The sequence below is a fragment of the Bombus impatiens genome, unplaced genomic scaffold (assembly GCF_000188095.3).
Source record: "Bombus impatiens unplaced genomic scaffold, BIMP_2.2 scf_0466, whole genome shotgun sequence".
Taxonomy (NCBI): Eukaryota; Metazoa; Arthropoda; class Insecta; order Hymenoptera; family Apidae; genus Bombus; species Bombus impatiens.
Genome location: NT_176885.1, coordinates 660,796 through 675,617, shown reverse-complemented (window position 1 = coordinate 675,617; position 14,822 = coordinate 660,796). Strand labels below are relative to the sequence as shown.

The 14,822-nt window shown below is 33.7% G+C and overlaps 1 protein-coding gene across 1 annotated transcript; it reads right to left on the bottom strand.

Annotated features, from left to right (window-relative positions):
- Positions 1-4,859: 4,859 nt before the first annotated feature.
- Positions 4,860-13,356, bottom strand: LOC100744903 (mannosyl-oligosaccharide alpha-1,2-mannosidase IA-like). Its single transcript, XM_003490718.4, has 3 exons — positions 12,841-13,356; positions 5,091-5,312; positions 4,860-4,985 (listed from the first exon to the last, which is right to left on the bottom strand). Exons 1-3 carry the CDS (start codon positions 13,219-13,221, stop codon positions 4,860-4,862), a joined length of 729 nt encoding a protein of 242 aa, XP_003490766.3. The 5' UTR covers positions 13,222-13,356.
- Positions 13,357-14,822: the final 1,466 nt, after the last annotated feature.

Here is a 14,822-nt window from a genome sequence, read left to right as displayed (position 1 = left end):
CTTACTGTTACAGGAAGTACAACAGAGTTCGAATAGGCGCTTAATCGACTAGACGAATTTGTGACATGAAGTAACTGCCACTGACACTAACTAAGTACCAAGAACGTAGGTTTTGGTTATATATCTACATAATAGAGCATTTAACGAGGGCGCGGGTTGACCTCAGCTCTTAGTTACTAGATGAGTAAGTCAAACTTCGCGCGAGATTGAACTCTGGAATAGAGAGTGTAGGTACTTACTGGACGATGAATAATACCTTTGGAAAATCACCACTGTGGTGAGTTTATCATTCGATCAAATTTAATGAATCGTAATAGAGAAATGGTGGGACATTGGACGTTATTTATCAGACGCAACTATGCTGCTATAATCGATCTCAAATGCAACAATATCGCGCATTAATCTGAGGAGATCGTCATAGGATAGAAGAAACTGTAACTATTCTTGAACTTGAAATTAGTAAGAAAGAAATATAGAAATTTCATTCTTTTCAGGATACTTTCAAAGTACTACTTGAAATAATGTTTTATTTGAAAAACTACAAACATTAATATAAAAAATTGTAATACGAAGGCTAATTTCTTTATGAAAAGAATCCATACGAGAAGACGACGATACAAATTATTCTATTTTCTGCTCTCAAATTTTTCGTTCCGCTTTCAATCGTTATTTCCGACTTGAATTCAGTGAAAGTGAAATGCCATATGATATTTCTTCATTTTACTCGTTCAACGTTCAGAGTCCAAGAGTATGAGATATTTTACTCATTTTTAAAGGGACAAAAAACTTTCGACTTTCTATCGTTAAACGTGTAATTTATCTTTCGCGCGTCACCTGGATTTCTTGCTTCCGAAATATTGCATGCTGCTCACGTAAAAGTTTCCTGAATGAGAAAACGTTAGAAGAAATCCACTGAAAGTTTCTCGACTAAATAAACCGTAGACCGTGGCCTCCGGTTCAAAATTTTAATCCTTTCGCAAGAGCACGAACTCGAAACTGCAACTTCTACGTTTCTTAGGAAAGCTGGCTGTAACTGTAAAAATGTAATCCACTCGGAAAATCAGCGAAAGTAACTCGCGAAAAACGATTTTCTTATATTATTAAGGAAAAAAAAATCGAATTAACAGAACTTTTTATACAGCTTATTGCTTTCTTTAAAATCCTAAGAAGCTTTCTGTCAAAGTTCCTACCATAAAACAGTTTCCGGAATAATTAATAAATACATAGTAATAATTGAGGATTACAGAAGGAAGATCCAAGTCCGATTTTTTAATTTTTTTATTTGAATGTTATTTGTCCAGTTAAAAGATTGTACTTTATATATTCTTTGAAAAGAACCCATAATCTAAATTAATGAAAAGAACAATTTTTGTAATGTGTGATTTTTTGTCAAGATATTGAATTCCAATTTAATTAATTTATTAGATTTAAATTTGTCTTTAATTGTCTTTAATTAGATATAATACTTATATTATATTATATGCGACAAATTATGGGAGGTTAATTTACTTTATTTTAATTTAAGTTTACATTTTAAAATGTTACGAATTTGTATTTAAAAAATTAAAAAATTAATCCATCGCAAAATTCAGAATTCAGTTCGAATTCTCTGCTGGCAAAATATTCTGTCAACAATTCCAAGACGATTGCAGATCCATTGATGCGACAACGTTCGCATATTTCCACGTGTACAACAGTTCATTGAGCGATGAACAAGCAGCCGTAATGAAAGATAAAAGGAACAAAGCTAGATGCAACTGCGGCCTTGCATTAGCGAATATGTGTAGAACCGATTGAATTTAATTACCAGGCGAGAAAACGCCGGCATTGTGTGCATGAAATCATTGAAACGAGCCTGTGCGCGACTAACTAACAAAAAATATCCCTTTCTACGGTATAACGAATTATTCGAGAGAAAGTAAAGTCTTAGAATGATCTGTACGAGCTTTAAATTCATCGTATTTCTATACGTATACATAAATTCATAAGTTAGTCGGTTAAATATAATATTACGTATAAAATGTAAGTGAAATGAAATATGGGGAATATAATTAAAGGAAAGAATAACGAATATTAGTAATTGAAAAAATTGTAGAGCATCAAATTTAATAAAGCGTGGCAATTTAATAAATTATACCAGACTGTATGGCGATATGATGAATATGAAATTACCAAAGAGAGTTCAGTACATATAATTCATTCAAAGAGAGTTCATTCAAAGTACATATAATTAAATAACTAAAATTTATCTTTAACTTGCTTACAACTACATATCTAGAGTAAGTCGAATAAATCAAATATATACTACAACACGGTAAGATTGCTATCTAAAAAGAAATATGCAAGATAAGAAGTTACAACTACTTATGGAATTATTTTATCGCGAAGCTCTTAGCTTTATCTTCATGATTCATCACTTCAATCATCACTGATTGATTTTTAAGCGATAAATGAGATAAGAAAGATTTTGTATGGTAACGAAAAAATAATTACAGTTTGTGTTCATAACGAATTATAAAATAATGATAATTTGCCATTACTTTATTACTGAAACATCTTCAAAGATATGATATGTATATAAATCATATAATCAGATTCGTAGGACGCCAATTTCAGTTTAAATTGAGAATCGACGAAGATATACCTAGTTATGTACTTAAACATCTCGCTTTAATATCTAATAAACATAGAATCATATATAAATAATTCCTCGAATTGTCTTTAAATCTTCGTACGTTACAAACATCTCAAATATCGCTTTACACAGAAAATACAAATTTTCCAAATGGCTCGCGTTACACATAAAAGTCAACTTTCAAAGGAAATAGATTCACCCCATAGTTTTAAAGCACAAAGTACGATCTCGCTTGAGGTATCGAATGAGAGCCTCCTATTGAATCGGATGAATTGGAAACGCGTCATCAATTTTAGAAAGTGAGTAGCTCGTACAATCAAAAAGAGAGGGGGAAAAAGGGAATAAAAGGGAATAAAAGAAAGAAAAATATTCGTGAAAAAAACAGGTTAACGAGCCGGTGGCGATGCACAAATCTGCAAAATCAATGATCCATGATATTTCTGCGATACGATGACGTTAAAAATCGACGATGAAACCCAAAGCATTTACACTGGAATGGCACGAAGCGTTTAATAGAGCGATAAATAGATAATAGCGCAGCAAGCCATTCATAAAGCATGAAAATGAGCGTCCTACCGGAAATTCGATGAATACGCGATCGATGAACAGACCTGATGCTTTGCAGAGACGAAAATCGTCGTGAAAAATTTACCGCTTAAAGCGGATCGGGGTTTGAATCGACGAAATGTCGTTTATTATAAAGAGGATTCGTTCGATGGAGCAGCAATTTAAAACCCGTTACGTGGACCAAAAACAAACCAATCGAAACGTTCGTTTTTCGTCGATTGAAAATATATACGAACGATCGCTGTATTGAAAGCAACGAAAATCCTTTTAATATCGCGGATAACAATTTATAGAATGATTATTACACTATTCTAGAGAAAGTAATAATATATTATTACATACTCCTATGTTTAAATAAGTTGTATATCAAGAATTAAAATATGAAATTTTGAATAGGACACGTTGACTACGTTAGTCTTTTGGTTTTATGGATAACATTTTACGATACTACGAAACTAATGAAAAATGCTCATAGTGATAAATAATCCCTAAAATGTTAACACGTGTAAAATTAAAAGAAACTCGTATTAAAACAGCCACTGGTAACTTCCAGTTAAGATAAAATACTTAAAATTCTGTAACTAATACATCATTCAAAATACAATATGTTTCCACATTCAATAGCATGATGTATCTTCCGATTGTTTGTACGTTCCATTATTTGCTTCGGTTCGAAAAATAGACTTTGAAAACGCACTACGTTTTCCAGGACGACCTAATAAAAAAGAACAATTGAATTCGCTTGCAATACTCTGAATTCAGTCAGAGAAAAAAATAACTTCGGCCCGTTAAACGCTCGTTTCGGTGTACACCGGAGAATTATGCGAATTGCATGGCTGATGGATCAATCTCGATTCCACCATACAATTTCCCACGAAAACAAAAACAACCGACGAATTCATGCAAATTACAACGCGAAACGAGTTACATTGTCCGTTTCTGTTTTTCTGTTTCCTTGAAAATTTATGTCGCATTGAAAACACGTCGAAGTCTATTTTCCAACATATTCGCGTACCGCTTAACGCCTGGCACACGATGCGGTGTGCTAATTTCATTTACCGATTTTCCAACGCCAGTGACAAATATACTCGAACACTTGCAATCATCTTTCATGAGTACATTATGTGTGTTACACGGAACATTTTGACATTTAATTAGCACTGTTATGAGACGCAACTATCATGATTACATTGATAATATTCAGAACATATCTGAAAATATACCTAAGAGCTACAAGATATTTAGTGCAAGTACGTATTTTGTAAAGATCATAAAATAATTAAACAGTCAGATATACATTATATTAATAAGTCTTAATAATCAGTTGAATCATATTTAGCGCTCATTATACGTTTAAGATGGCTATTCATATTACACACATGTTATATGTACATATGTTTCCAATAGATATCTTGCAATTTCTACACACATTTTCAGATTGGTTTCACTTTTTATCAATATCGAAATTACTGCACATTTTGTAGAAATATGTAGATAACTAAATAATACGAAATTACTAAAAAAAAAAAACAAATAATACGAAATATATTTAAATCGGTCGCGTTGACATATATATATTTAATACCAGAAGTATTAATATTATTACCTCATATACCAGAAAAATTTAACAGATTATTCATCGAAGAATTGCGCATTTTTATGCACTTATAGAAAATTTGAAGATGCAGGAATACACAAAATACACACAATATGTGAAGATATATAAAACACTCAAAATATAGTACTCGTTACAATATTTAACAGGTGGCACAAATTTCTGAGCCTACATTACATTTTTAATTATGTTTGTAAAAGTATAGCATAAATGTCCGCAGCCTGTTATGCAACGAGCCAATGCCTTGTTACTAAATGAAAAAAAAATACTCACCTCTTTCACCTTGTTCCTTCGTTCCCTGGCGATGGGGTCTTTGTCTTCTCCACCGACCGTCAAAGGAAGTTTACTCGCAGACGCAGGCGGCACGGTTTCCAGAACGTCATCCTTCCGGTGAAGCACTAAAGACGATGAACTACTCGCACGCACACGCGAATCACCATTCACTTCCGGTTTCTCCAGCGTCTTCTGTTGCTGATACTCCTCGTCGATTTTCGCCTAAAAATCCGGCCAGATCGAATTGCGACTCGAGATTTTTCGAACGACGGTTTTTTAATTGATCGAATGCGTGAATTTCGAGGACAAAAATCGAGAATCGATAGAAAACCGATGATCTCTCGTTGAGCTAGTCTCTTTATAGAATTCACCGATCGAAGGAGCTTGTCTTCTCGATATGAAATTCGATTGTTTTCGAGCGTATTTAAGGAAGGAACTGAATGTCTGATTTTCTAATTTATGAATTTGAAACGACCAACAGAGCGGAACGAATACAAAACAGGGAATGATGAGAATGATAGAGGAGAAAATTGAGTGAAAAAGATGTACTTCGGTTCAATGTTTGGAATAATTTGAGATTGCATTTCTTTTTTATGCAAGTAAATGTTTATCTTAATGGATCTCGCGTACAATTGATTGTTCTTGAAAGAATATTAATCAAAAATACTGTTCAGGCAGACATTCCATTCTTTTATTTCAAGCTACAAAAACTAATGAAACAAATTGTAAAATTGGTATTAGCCTGAGTTTCTCTATTAACGTGAATCTTCTTTTATGTAGAGCGTTCTATCATAATGTATCCAGATGTCTATTTTCCGAATATTCGAAAAAATATTTTCAGTGAAATTTATTCTGTTCTGAAAAAGATATTCGTTTTATATATTCAGAGAAATCTCATCCTTATATTTTTTGGAAGTACTTGTATTTAGGGAAATAATTGTATGACAAAATTATAATAAGATACCATGCATATCGTAAATAACGAATTGTTCAGTTACAAAGCTATTTGAACAGCTGATTCTCTAAACTCCAAAGGCATCAAACACAAGCGTAGTGTAAACATATTGAACATTAACTCGAAACGTAAAAGAAATAGGTATCTGATCAAGCGTATAAAGAGATGAAAAAGCAAAGTTCCGAGAAATTCGTTCAATTTTCATAAATAATTAAATATATTCAGCATTAACTCGTAAGAAGAAAAGAGTGGATATCTGATCAAGAGCAAAAAAGTAAGGCAAATTTTCGAAACAACGATACAATGACTGGAAGAAGTATTAGAAAATTTTCACGAAATGGAACATCGATGTCAATTATTCAAGGTACGGGATGCTTGAGTTGGAGAAGAGGTCAGTAACATGCGACACAGTCTCTTTGAATCATGAAACGTTCCCATTTATTCAACAAACGATTCCATTTATTTTCCCAGTCGTTTACAATACAGTTTATCAACGTGCGCTCGGTCAGATTACCCATTTTCCCGGTTTCGAGCGACGTTCACTTGTGGTTTATACAAAATTTTCGTCTTAAGGACGCGAAGAGCCGTGATACGCGCCGCTCCAATGAAAATCAAATTTTCCCAAACCGCTCGAATGAAAATCAAATTTTTCCAGACCGCACGAATGAAAATCAAATTTCCCCAGACAGCTCGAGAGATCTTGGACCGCGCATTTATTCGAATACCGCCATCCGAACGCAATCTCGGCTCGAACACGCTTCTTTCGCTTCGCTTCTCTCGGATAACGTTGCTCTCGACAGTCTCGAACGTCTAGTCGTCGTTATAACAGAACGAAAGGTGAAACGTTGCAATGTATAACGCGTCACTTTCGTTTCGTTTTCGTTGCGTTCCGATTAAACGCTTCCAACGCTAACTGTATTGCACCGTTTGACGTGAAAAATGGTTTTAATTCAATTTGTCGTGGTGTTTAAACTGATGAAAAATTATCTTAGTTTCTGTTTGAAAAGTAGATGTAATTTTAAAGAATTGTTACAACTTCAAATGATTTATAGATTGTTCATCTTCTGATTAATTGATGTTAATTTGACCCTCTTGCATTCGTTCCATCACTTTCTTTATCAAAGATTACGATCCTATCCACCATAAAAATAACATCGAATACATTCTATATTACACCGTGAAATTCTTTTACGTAGCGTAAAATCTGTAAAATTCTAGTATATCAAATATGAATTCTGTAAATATAGTTATACCTGGAACGTTATTCGTACGAGCACGTGAAACGATTACGAATGAAGATTTAACTTATCTAAGATACCATACTGTTTACAAATCCAGAAAAGTGTGTTTTTATCAAATGCCAAAAACACAACTTTTCCTCTACTATGCACTATGTAGGTACTCGTAACAGTCTATTAACAAAAATATCACAAACAGAACTAACACACGTGCATGCTTGTAACTTACGTTAAGTAAAATTCCCTATCGTAATTCCATATTTCCATTAATTATACGTATAGTTTAACCACACTCATTACTTTGATTAATAGTTACTGTTCCTTTTAAATTCTCGCGTATCTGCGAAATAATTTACGTTATATACAAGCATTGTAACTTTACGTCAGGCGAAGACAATATTTCTACTCTGTATTTTAAATAACAATAAATATCTAGCCTATTTATCATTTCTACCTTACTCGCCAATTTCTACTACTTCCTTATTTAAGTATTATTTTACCGAATTTCTTCTGTTATATATCATAGTTATGTGACAGTTATTTTATCAGGCCTCGGTTTCTCGCTCGATAGTATCGAATCAATACAACGGATTTCATCGACTAGCAAACAAACACTCTTTATCTACTATCATCATTTAGAGAAAAATTACACTACGGCGATAATATTCCTCCATTAAATTAAATTTGCACAATGTTTCGAGATACGAGATTTTTACATGAACATATCGAAACGTCAAGTATATTCACTGCGTTAAACTTGTTCATTATCTGGAAAGTTACGTAAAAAGTTGGCATGCAAATCAACAAATCCTTGAAACACAGTGTAACTTATCTGACAAATATGGAAAATACAAAAAACACCTAAATAATTTCATTTTATGAAACTAGAAGAAAGTTATTTTCCGAAGCGATAAAAAAACATTTTTTATTTCTTATCAAATTATTTAAGTTCATCGAATTTGTCCAATTTTGTACCTGACTTTACCCATATAGATTCTATTTATTAATTTTATTGAATTTCGCAAATCTTAATCATATTTCATCTTTATGTAAGCAATTACTTTCAAGAAATGGCGAACACTATAATTTTCAATATATTTTCAATATATACACTGTAATTAAATACAACCGCCTAGCTCTATTGTCGTATTTATAAAATAAAAAATATCTATTTCAATATTACATTTAAAAAATGATAGACATCCTAATTTTCTAAATAGTTGAAAGGATACTTTCTTAATGCTCCACAATCCCCGTGGTAATTAAAGAACGTTCTTCATCTAATAGTGGTAACTTAACATTGCAATAAAACGTTTGTCATTTGATAATAATATCTAATATAATGTTAGAAAAGTTTTGAATTTTATATCTGACTATCTAATCAGATTACATCTTTACTAAACAAATCTTAAAGACCAGTTATAGGTCTTTTCGTTCTTACCAACTGACCTACATTGAATTCAGTTACTACGCTGTATCGTAACCGTAACCTTACTATATCGTAGCCAATTATTGCACAGGTAAAAACACACAGCAAGGCTTCATTATGCAAATTAGACTTCATAAACGACGCGTATTAATTGGAAAGATCGCATGTAGATAGCGAATCGATGTGAACCTTACATCTGTAACAGTAGCAGGGAATTGTCTGATTGAAAAGTACACGTCGATAACATAATACACAGGTGTTCGGTTTAAAATCCCATATTTTTGCAATCATCAGACCGATCGAATTGAAAGCGACAAACAAACTTTCCAGAATAAACACATACATTTCTGACGAATCAATTTTAACGCTACCTATTGCTCGATCATCGGTCCAATGTTAAAGAACGCTATAAGGCAAGAGGTTGAATTTGAATATAATATACTGAGCACGTGTGACTATTAAACCTGTTAAACTGGCGAGCGACTGCTGAATTACAGTCGAATTACTCTAGTTCCACGATGAAATTATCATCAGAATCGCGCTTCAATTTCAATAAGTCCAACTCATGAACGTTGGTCAAATATCCTGCGACTCGTGTTGATACTACATCCTGTATAACTATTTAACATAATAGGAAATTTTCAACGACTAAGAGAAATTTTAAGAAAAAATTTAACCATATTAATAATATCATATATCGCATAAGAAATTATTATTTTTAATTTATGGTTCATCATATAAAAATTAAACATACATTGATATTTATTATATACTGAATTGTGTTATAGCTCTAAAAATACTAATTTCTTACTTCATTTCTATAAGAACATTTTTCCTCCTTCATGTTTAGCAGATGTTATTTATCCTTAAGATACTGAACTTTGGCTTTTTATTTTACTTCTCTACGCAATTGCACATTTTATAAATAGATGGATATTTATGCAAAATTCATACTCTTATCGATGCAATTAAGGAAATAACATCTGAATCAATTTTTCTCAGCTACTAGAAATTCTAACAAATCCACTATTCTAGACATTTATATATTTTCGCGTATTGCATGTATTTATGTGTATTTTTTCTCACATAAATTTCCCATAAATGCATAAAAGTCCACGATCTAGTTGTAGTAAAAGGTAATAACACACGGGCAATAATACGGCCATAATTTTATAATAATTCTAGCAATATAATAACCTGAAAACGATAAAGATATATTTTATAGAATAAATTTTCACAAAAAATTATTACGTTTGAAAACTTGACGTTCACGAACGGTCACGTCTGTAAAATTTCGTTCGCGAGGGAAAATTTACAATGAAAATCTGGCAACGGTTATCGAGAACGGTGCAAACAAAGTTTACACGGAGCAACGCGTTTCGCAACGTTAAACATTCGTCGAACGTATGTCCGCGACGCGATTGAACGCGAATCCCCGATAAATTCTATTATTTCACGGTAACAAGGGGCGTTGGCGTTTCAGGCAAATGCAAAAACGGGCACCGATTCGCGATCGGCTCGTAAATCAAGCTGCAATCTAACGCTCGTCAACTTTAATTAGCCGATAAAACGAGATATGTCTTTCGTTTTCTCTCGCACCGATTTTGATGTTTTTTCTTTTTTTAATATCGCTTTCACCGCGTTCTTCAACATTCTACATATGCCATGTAGATTTGTAACACTCCCAACGGGTAAATAAACACCGTAGAACGCTCTTGAAATGTTAAAGGTACACATGGGTATCGTAAACTGTGACAAAAGTTTGTTGTAAGCATAGTTTATATCAATATCAAGTTATTATACCGCGTTTAAGCTACAACTATGCTGAAATAATATATCGTATCTATTTAAACTATAATTTTGCTTAAAAAATGTATCATGTCTATTTATGATACAATTTTTCTTAAAAAATGCACCGTGTTAAATATTAGTTGAAGACAGAAAAAAGAGAAAAGAAGTAAATTAAAGAATATTTTTGTTGTTTGTATCGTTACTCTACTTTCGATTTTCTATAATTTCAATCAATTGAATCGACAATGTTACTTTGTTCCTGTATTATCCTGTATATCATATAATTCAACTTCTCTCTAATTTTCTGTGATCTGTAATTTTATTTCGCTACATATTAAAATCAATAACTATAACTTTAATATCAGTTTAATATTAATAAGAGGCCTGTTTCTCCTATCTTAAACGAGGTGCAAAAGAAATGTAAAACAGTAGTCATTTTACGTCATTTGATATAAATAAATAGATATTCTGTAGTTTCTTATATCCAGACTAATAATTATAATTCAATTATCACTCTCTTAATAGAAAACAATTTATCCTCCTACATTTAAAATTAATTGACTTACACGCTACTCTATCGCTTTAATGTTATCATACTTTAAAGTTACTTTATACACGTATATCGCGATGTTTTAAAGTAATAGACTAGAAGCAACATTCGGCCCTTAAGTACGATAATCAATAAACAGCTTATATCTTCATGTATGTTTTAAATGAGATTAACCGTATTCCCTTCTTTTTTCTCTTTTTCGCTTCTGTTAGAAAATTTCTTAAGCTTGGGGAAAATAAGAGAGAATCGTTATCCATAAACGTGATATCTCGTTTTAACTTTACGCTTTGTTAACTCGATACAGACCCTTTAATCAATAAAAACGAAGATGAGATTAAGAAACAAAGAAATGGAGGATCGTAACAGGATTAAAAATAAATGACACAAACATTACCATTTTGTTACGCGTCACGTTACATATGTACGCGGCGATAGAAGCGAAGTGTCTCAACGAGGGTCGCGCCGATGCGTCGGAAATTGTGCTCAGAAATTTTAGGGCGAGAGTCTATTAACGTTGATAAAACTCGTTCTCGCGACCGCGGTACCGACCCGCAGCTCGACGAAAAATTAGATAATTCAATCCCGGCCAATGCGTTTCACACAGCCGTGTTTCACAATGCGCGTAATTTGCTCGCCGTTTAGTACACACGATGCACACATACACTCAAACTATACTGTAATAATATAATTTAATTTCCCTTGTAATATTCTATTTAATTTTAGATAATAGATATCAACTGTATTTTGCAATTGTAACATGCCTACAATGCCTACCTCGTAATAAACGTTCCATGATTTATGAACCATAGTGTACATAAAACAGCGACATACGTTTCTCGGCTTAGCCCTGTTTCGTTCTTGCGGCCATTTTGAATAAATTTATTACTTTTCTAACATTAGAAAATATCTTCAGTTTGAACATAGTATGAAAAAATCTTATTAACATTCATGACTTCCCGATTTGATTTTATGTTAAACGTCTATTTATAACATTACAAATCTTGTTTGTTTGGTAATGCAAAGAACAAGGCTGAGATATAAAAATTCAAAGACCGCTGCAGGGTTAAGAAATCCCGGGCGATAGAATACGATCGAGTCCATCGATTCGGACTTCAATATTCCACTGTACATAAATATCCGGCCACGCAAGACGTTTCACGCGTTTCACATGTTACGATACAGATTACAGCGCAAAAGGAACCAAAAAAGGAAATCACAAACGCGACACGCGGAACTTTAACGAAACGGAGCTCCAAACTCCATAATAATTGCGATTCTCGAAGTATCGACGTATCGATCATCGAGTAAAATGGACGATGCCTAGCATCATGATGGTTAATGAGTATATACCTCGAGATCGAAAACACGTTAACAGTTACCGTTATTACGGGAACCAGGTCGAATAAATAACGGAGAAAGACGAAGCCATGAATCGATGGAAAATATCGGAAATCATGCACCGTGCGAACTTTTGCTCTGTTACGCGTGCTCACGTGTACCCGCGATACGTCATAGCAGCATGTAAACAAACGAATCGGGAAAGCGTGTAACAGCTGAAAGAACGGAGCACATGGAATAAAATTAAGAAACAAGAACAGCGTAGCAATAAAAATCGTCGAGTTAATGTCAAGGAAGGTATCACTCGATTATAACCAAGGCGAACACGATGACAGACGAGAGACAGAGAGCGCGGCTAGGTTTCAAATAGGCTAGGTAATCGAAAGTCGAATGGAATCGAGAATCGAAAGAAGCGAAAGAAACGTCGAGGCATGGACACACGCGCGGACCTGCAGCTTTTGCTTGTCCTCGAGAAGATGTACATCCTGATGATCGATGCCCTCGTGTCCAGGTGGCACAGCATTCGGATGACCCATAGACCCCTTGAGGCCCCCTTGCAGACGAGGTGGCGCCGGTATTAGCAGCTCCGGTCCCGCTTTTTGCATGTGTTGGTACACACGGTAAACACTGTTCACTGCGACGCCGCCGGTGCCCGCACGGAAATCCGGCAGAAAGAAGAACGTACCGAAACACACGACACCGAACGTCAAAAACACCAACAAGATCACATACTTTTCACGCGGGCGGAACGACCGTCTCGAGAACAAGGGCACCGGCACACCATTCACGAACCGCTGATACGACGGCAGGATGCTCGACGCCGTTGTCATTTTCACGATACTGTCACGTCACGCACGCACCAACGCACTTCCCGTTTTTACAACAGACGAAAACTCGAACACTCGTGCGCGTTGTTGCCCTTTTCCTAGCCGTCGCACGCCATTACGAATGCGGTGGCACGCGAGCACCACCTACTCGCCAAACTTGACACTTCGTCAAGGACTAAGCGCCAATCAGCTGGCGCGACACATGTGCCAACTACGTGCCGCGAGCTACGTGAAATCGATGCCCCAATTGGTCGGCACAATACCGACACGGTTTCGCGCACGCTTCCACGGTCGATAAAATGCGTGTTTCCTTTCGATGATAATTTTGAGTATAACAAATGACGATAAGAGGCTTGTAATAAAGATAATAATTAATTAATTGTTTAATATTTTTCGTAATTTACTTTGCATCTTTTATATAGTATTTAACTTTCGTTTGACTACTTTTTATATGCAATTATTATATATCTCAACACCAATTTAGATTAATAATAGTCAGATAATAAAGTAATAAAAATTATGAGAAGATTGATGATTGACACTATTCTTCAATGATATTTTCTTATAATTTCTCATACTTTGATATGGAAAAAGATATAACTATATGAGCATATGATTTTACATGCGTAGTGCATCCTACATATTTAACTACCGCCAACAATGCCAGCATTGTTGATGAGAAATTATTCTAAATAAAATATATGATCCTATGGCTCAATTCCACTTCGTGCCTTTGGCACTTACGTGTCTTTAAAAGTTAAAAATATTTCAATTACGTATTATAAAAAGATATTGATCACGTGTATATAAGTAGATATTTTAATCAATATTTCATACTAATAATCGTTTTTAAAATAGCCCATTTTCCAAATTATATGCTTGAAAATAATGTAGCACATACATTGGTGTATCAAATATGGTAATAATATGTAAATAGTATGGCAATTAATTGAAATTTGAGCAGAGGGAAAGTTTAAGAAGAAAAATCTAGTGCACATATCATTTCTTCTGTATTATATGCAAATCGCGAATAAGAAACAAGTCATTGATATAATGTCAGGGACAGTCTGTTTTAACAACATAAACATGTAAGTTTTTCTATTCTATGTAAAATAGAAAGAAAAGGCCAACTTCCGCAGTACATCCTTATTCTACTAAAACTTGCAAGTAGAATAGGTTGGCAAAAAGTTTTTAGCCGATCCAGCATACACTCCTTCATCTTAAATGTAACCTTTTATTTTGAATTGTTACTGAATAACGTATGACCAGTAACAAATCATAAAAAAGTACAATCAATTTTTGTAACTGCAATTATAAACAAATACTTTAACGCTTACTCGTGTCATGAAATATATACATATCTTTTAATTACGTTATAATTCTAGAATATTAAGTTTACTTTTAATAAAATATATTTAGTTCAGGATTTCTAATTTTCCATTTAATATCTTTACATACCGTTAATTATGCGAATTTTACAATAATGTGGAAATCCAATAAATGCAAACAATTTTTAACTCAATTATGCCTTTGCACTATATGAGCTAGTTACTCTATTTTTGAAACGAAATGGAAAGAATCCCTGTTTTAAAAAAGGTGACTCT

Bases quoted from the DNA above. Each gene is read 5' to 3' on its own strand.
- LOC100744903 (XM_003490718.4), bottom strand. From the start codon at position 13,221: ATGACAACGGCGTCGAGCATCCTGCCGTCGTATCAGCGGTTCGTGAAT. The intron at 5,313-12,840 runs GTCCGCGCGTGT...CCGGATTTTTAG, and splicing joins AGGACAAGCAAAAGCTGCAG to GCGAAAATCGACGAGGAGTA. The intron at 4,986-5,090 runs GTGAGTATTTTT...AATGTAATGTAG, and splicing joins GAAGGAACAAGGTGAAAGAG to GCTCAGAAATTTGTGCCACC.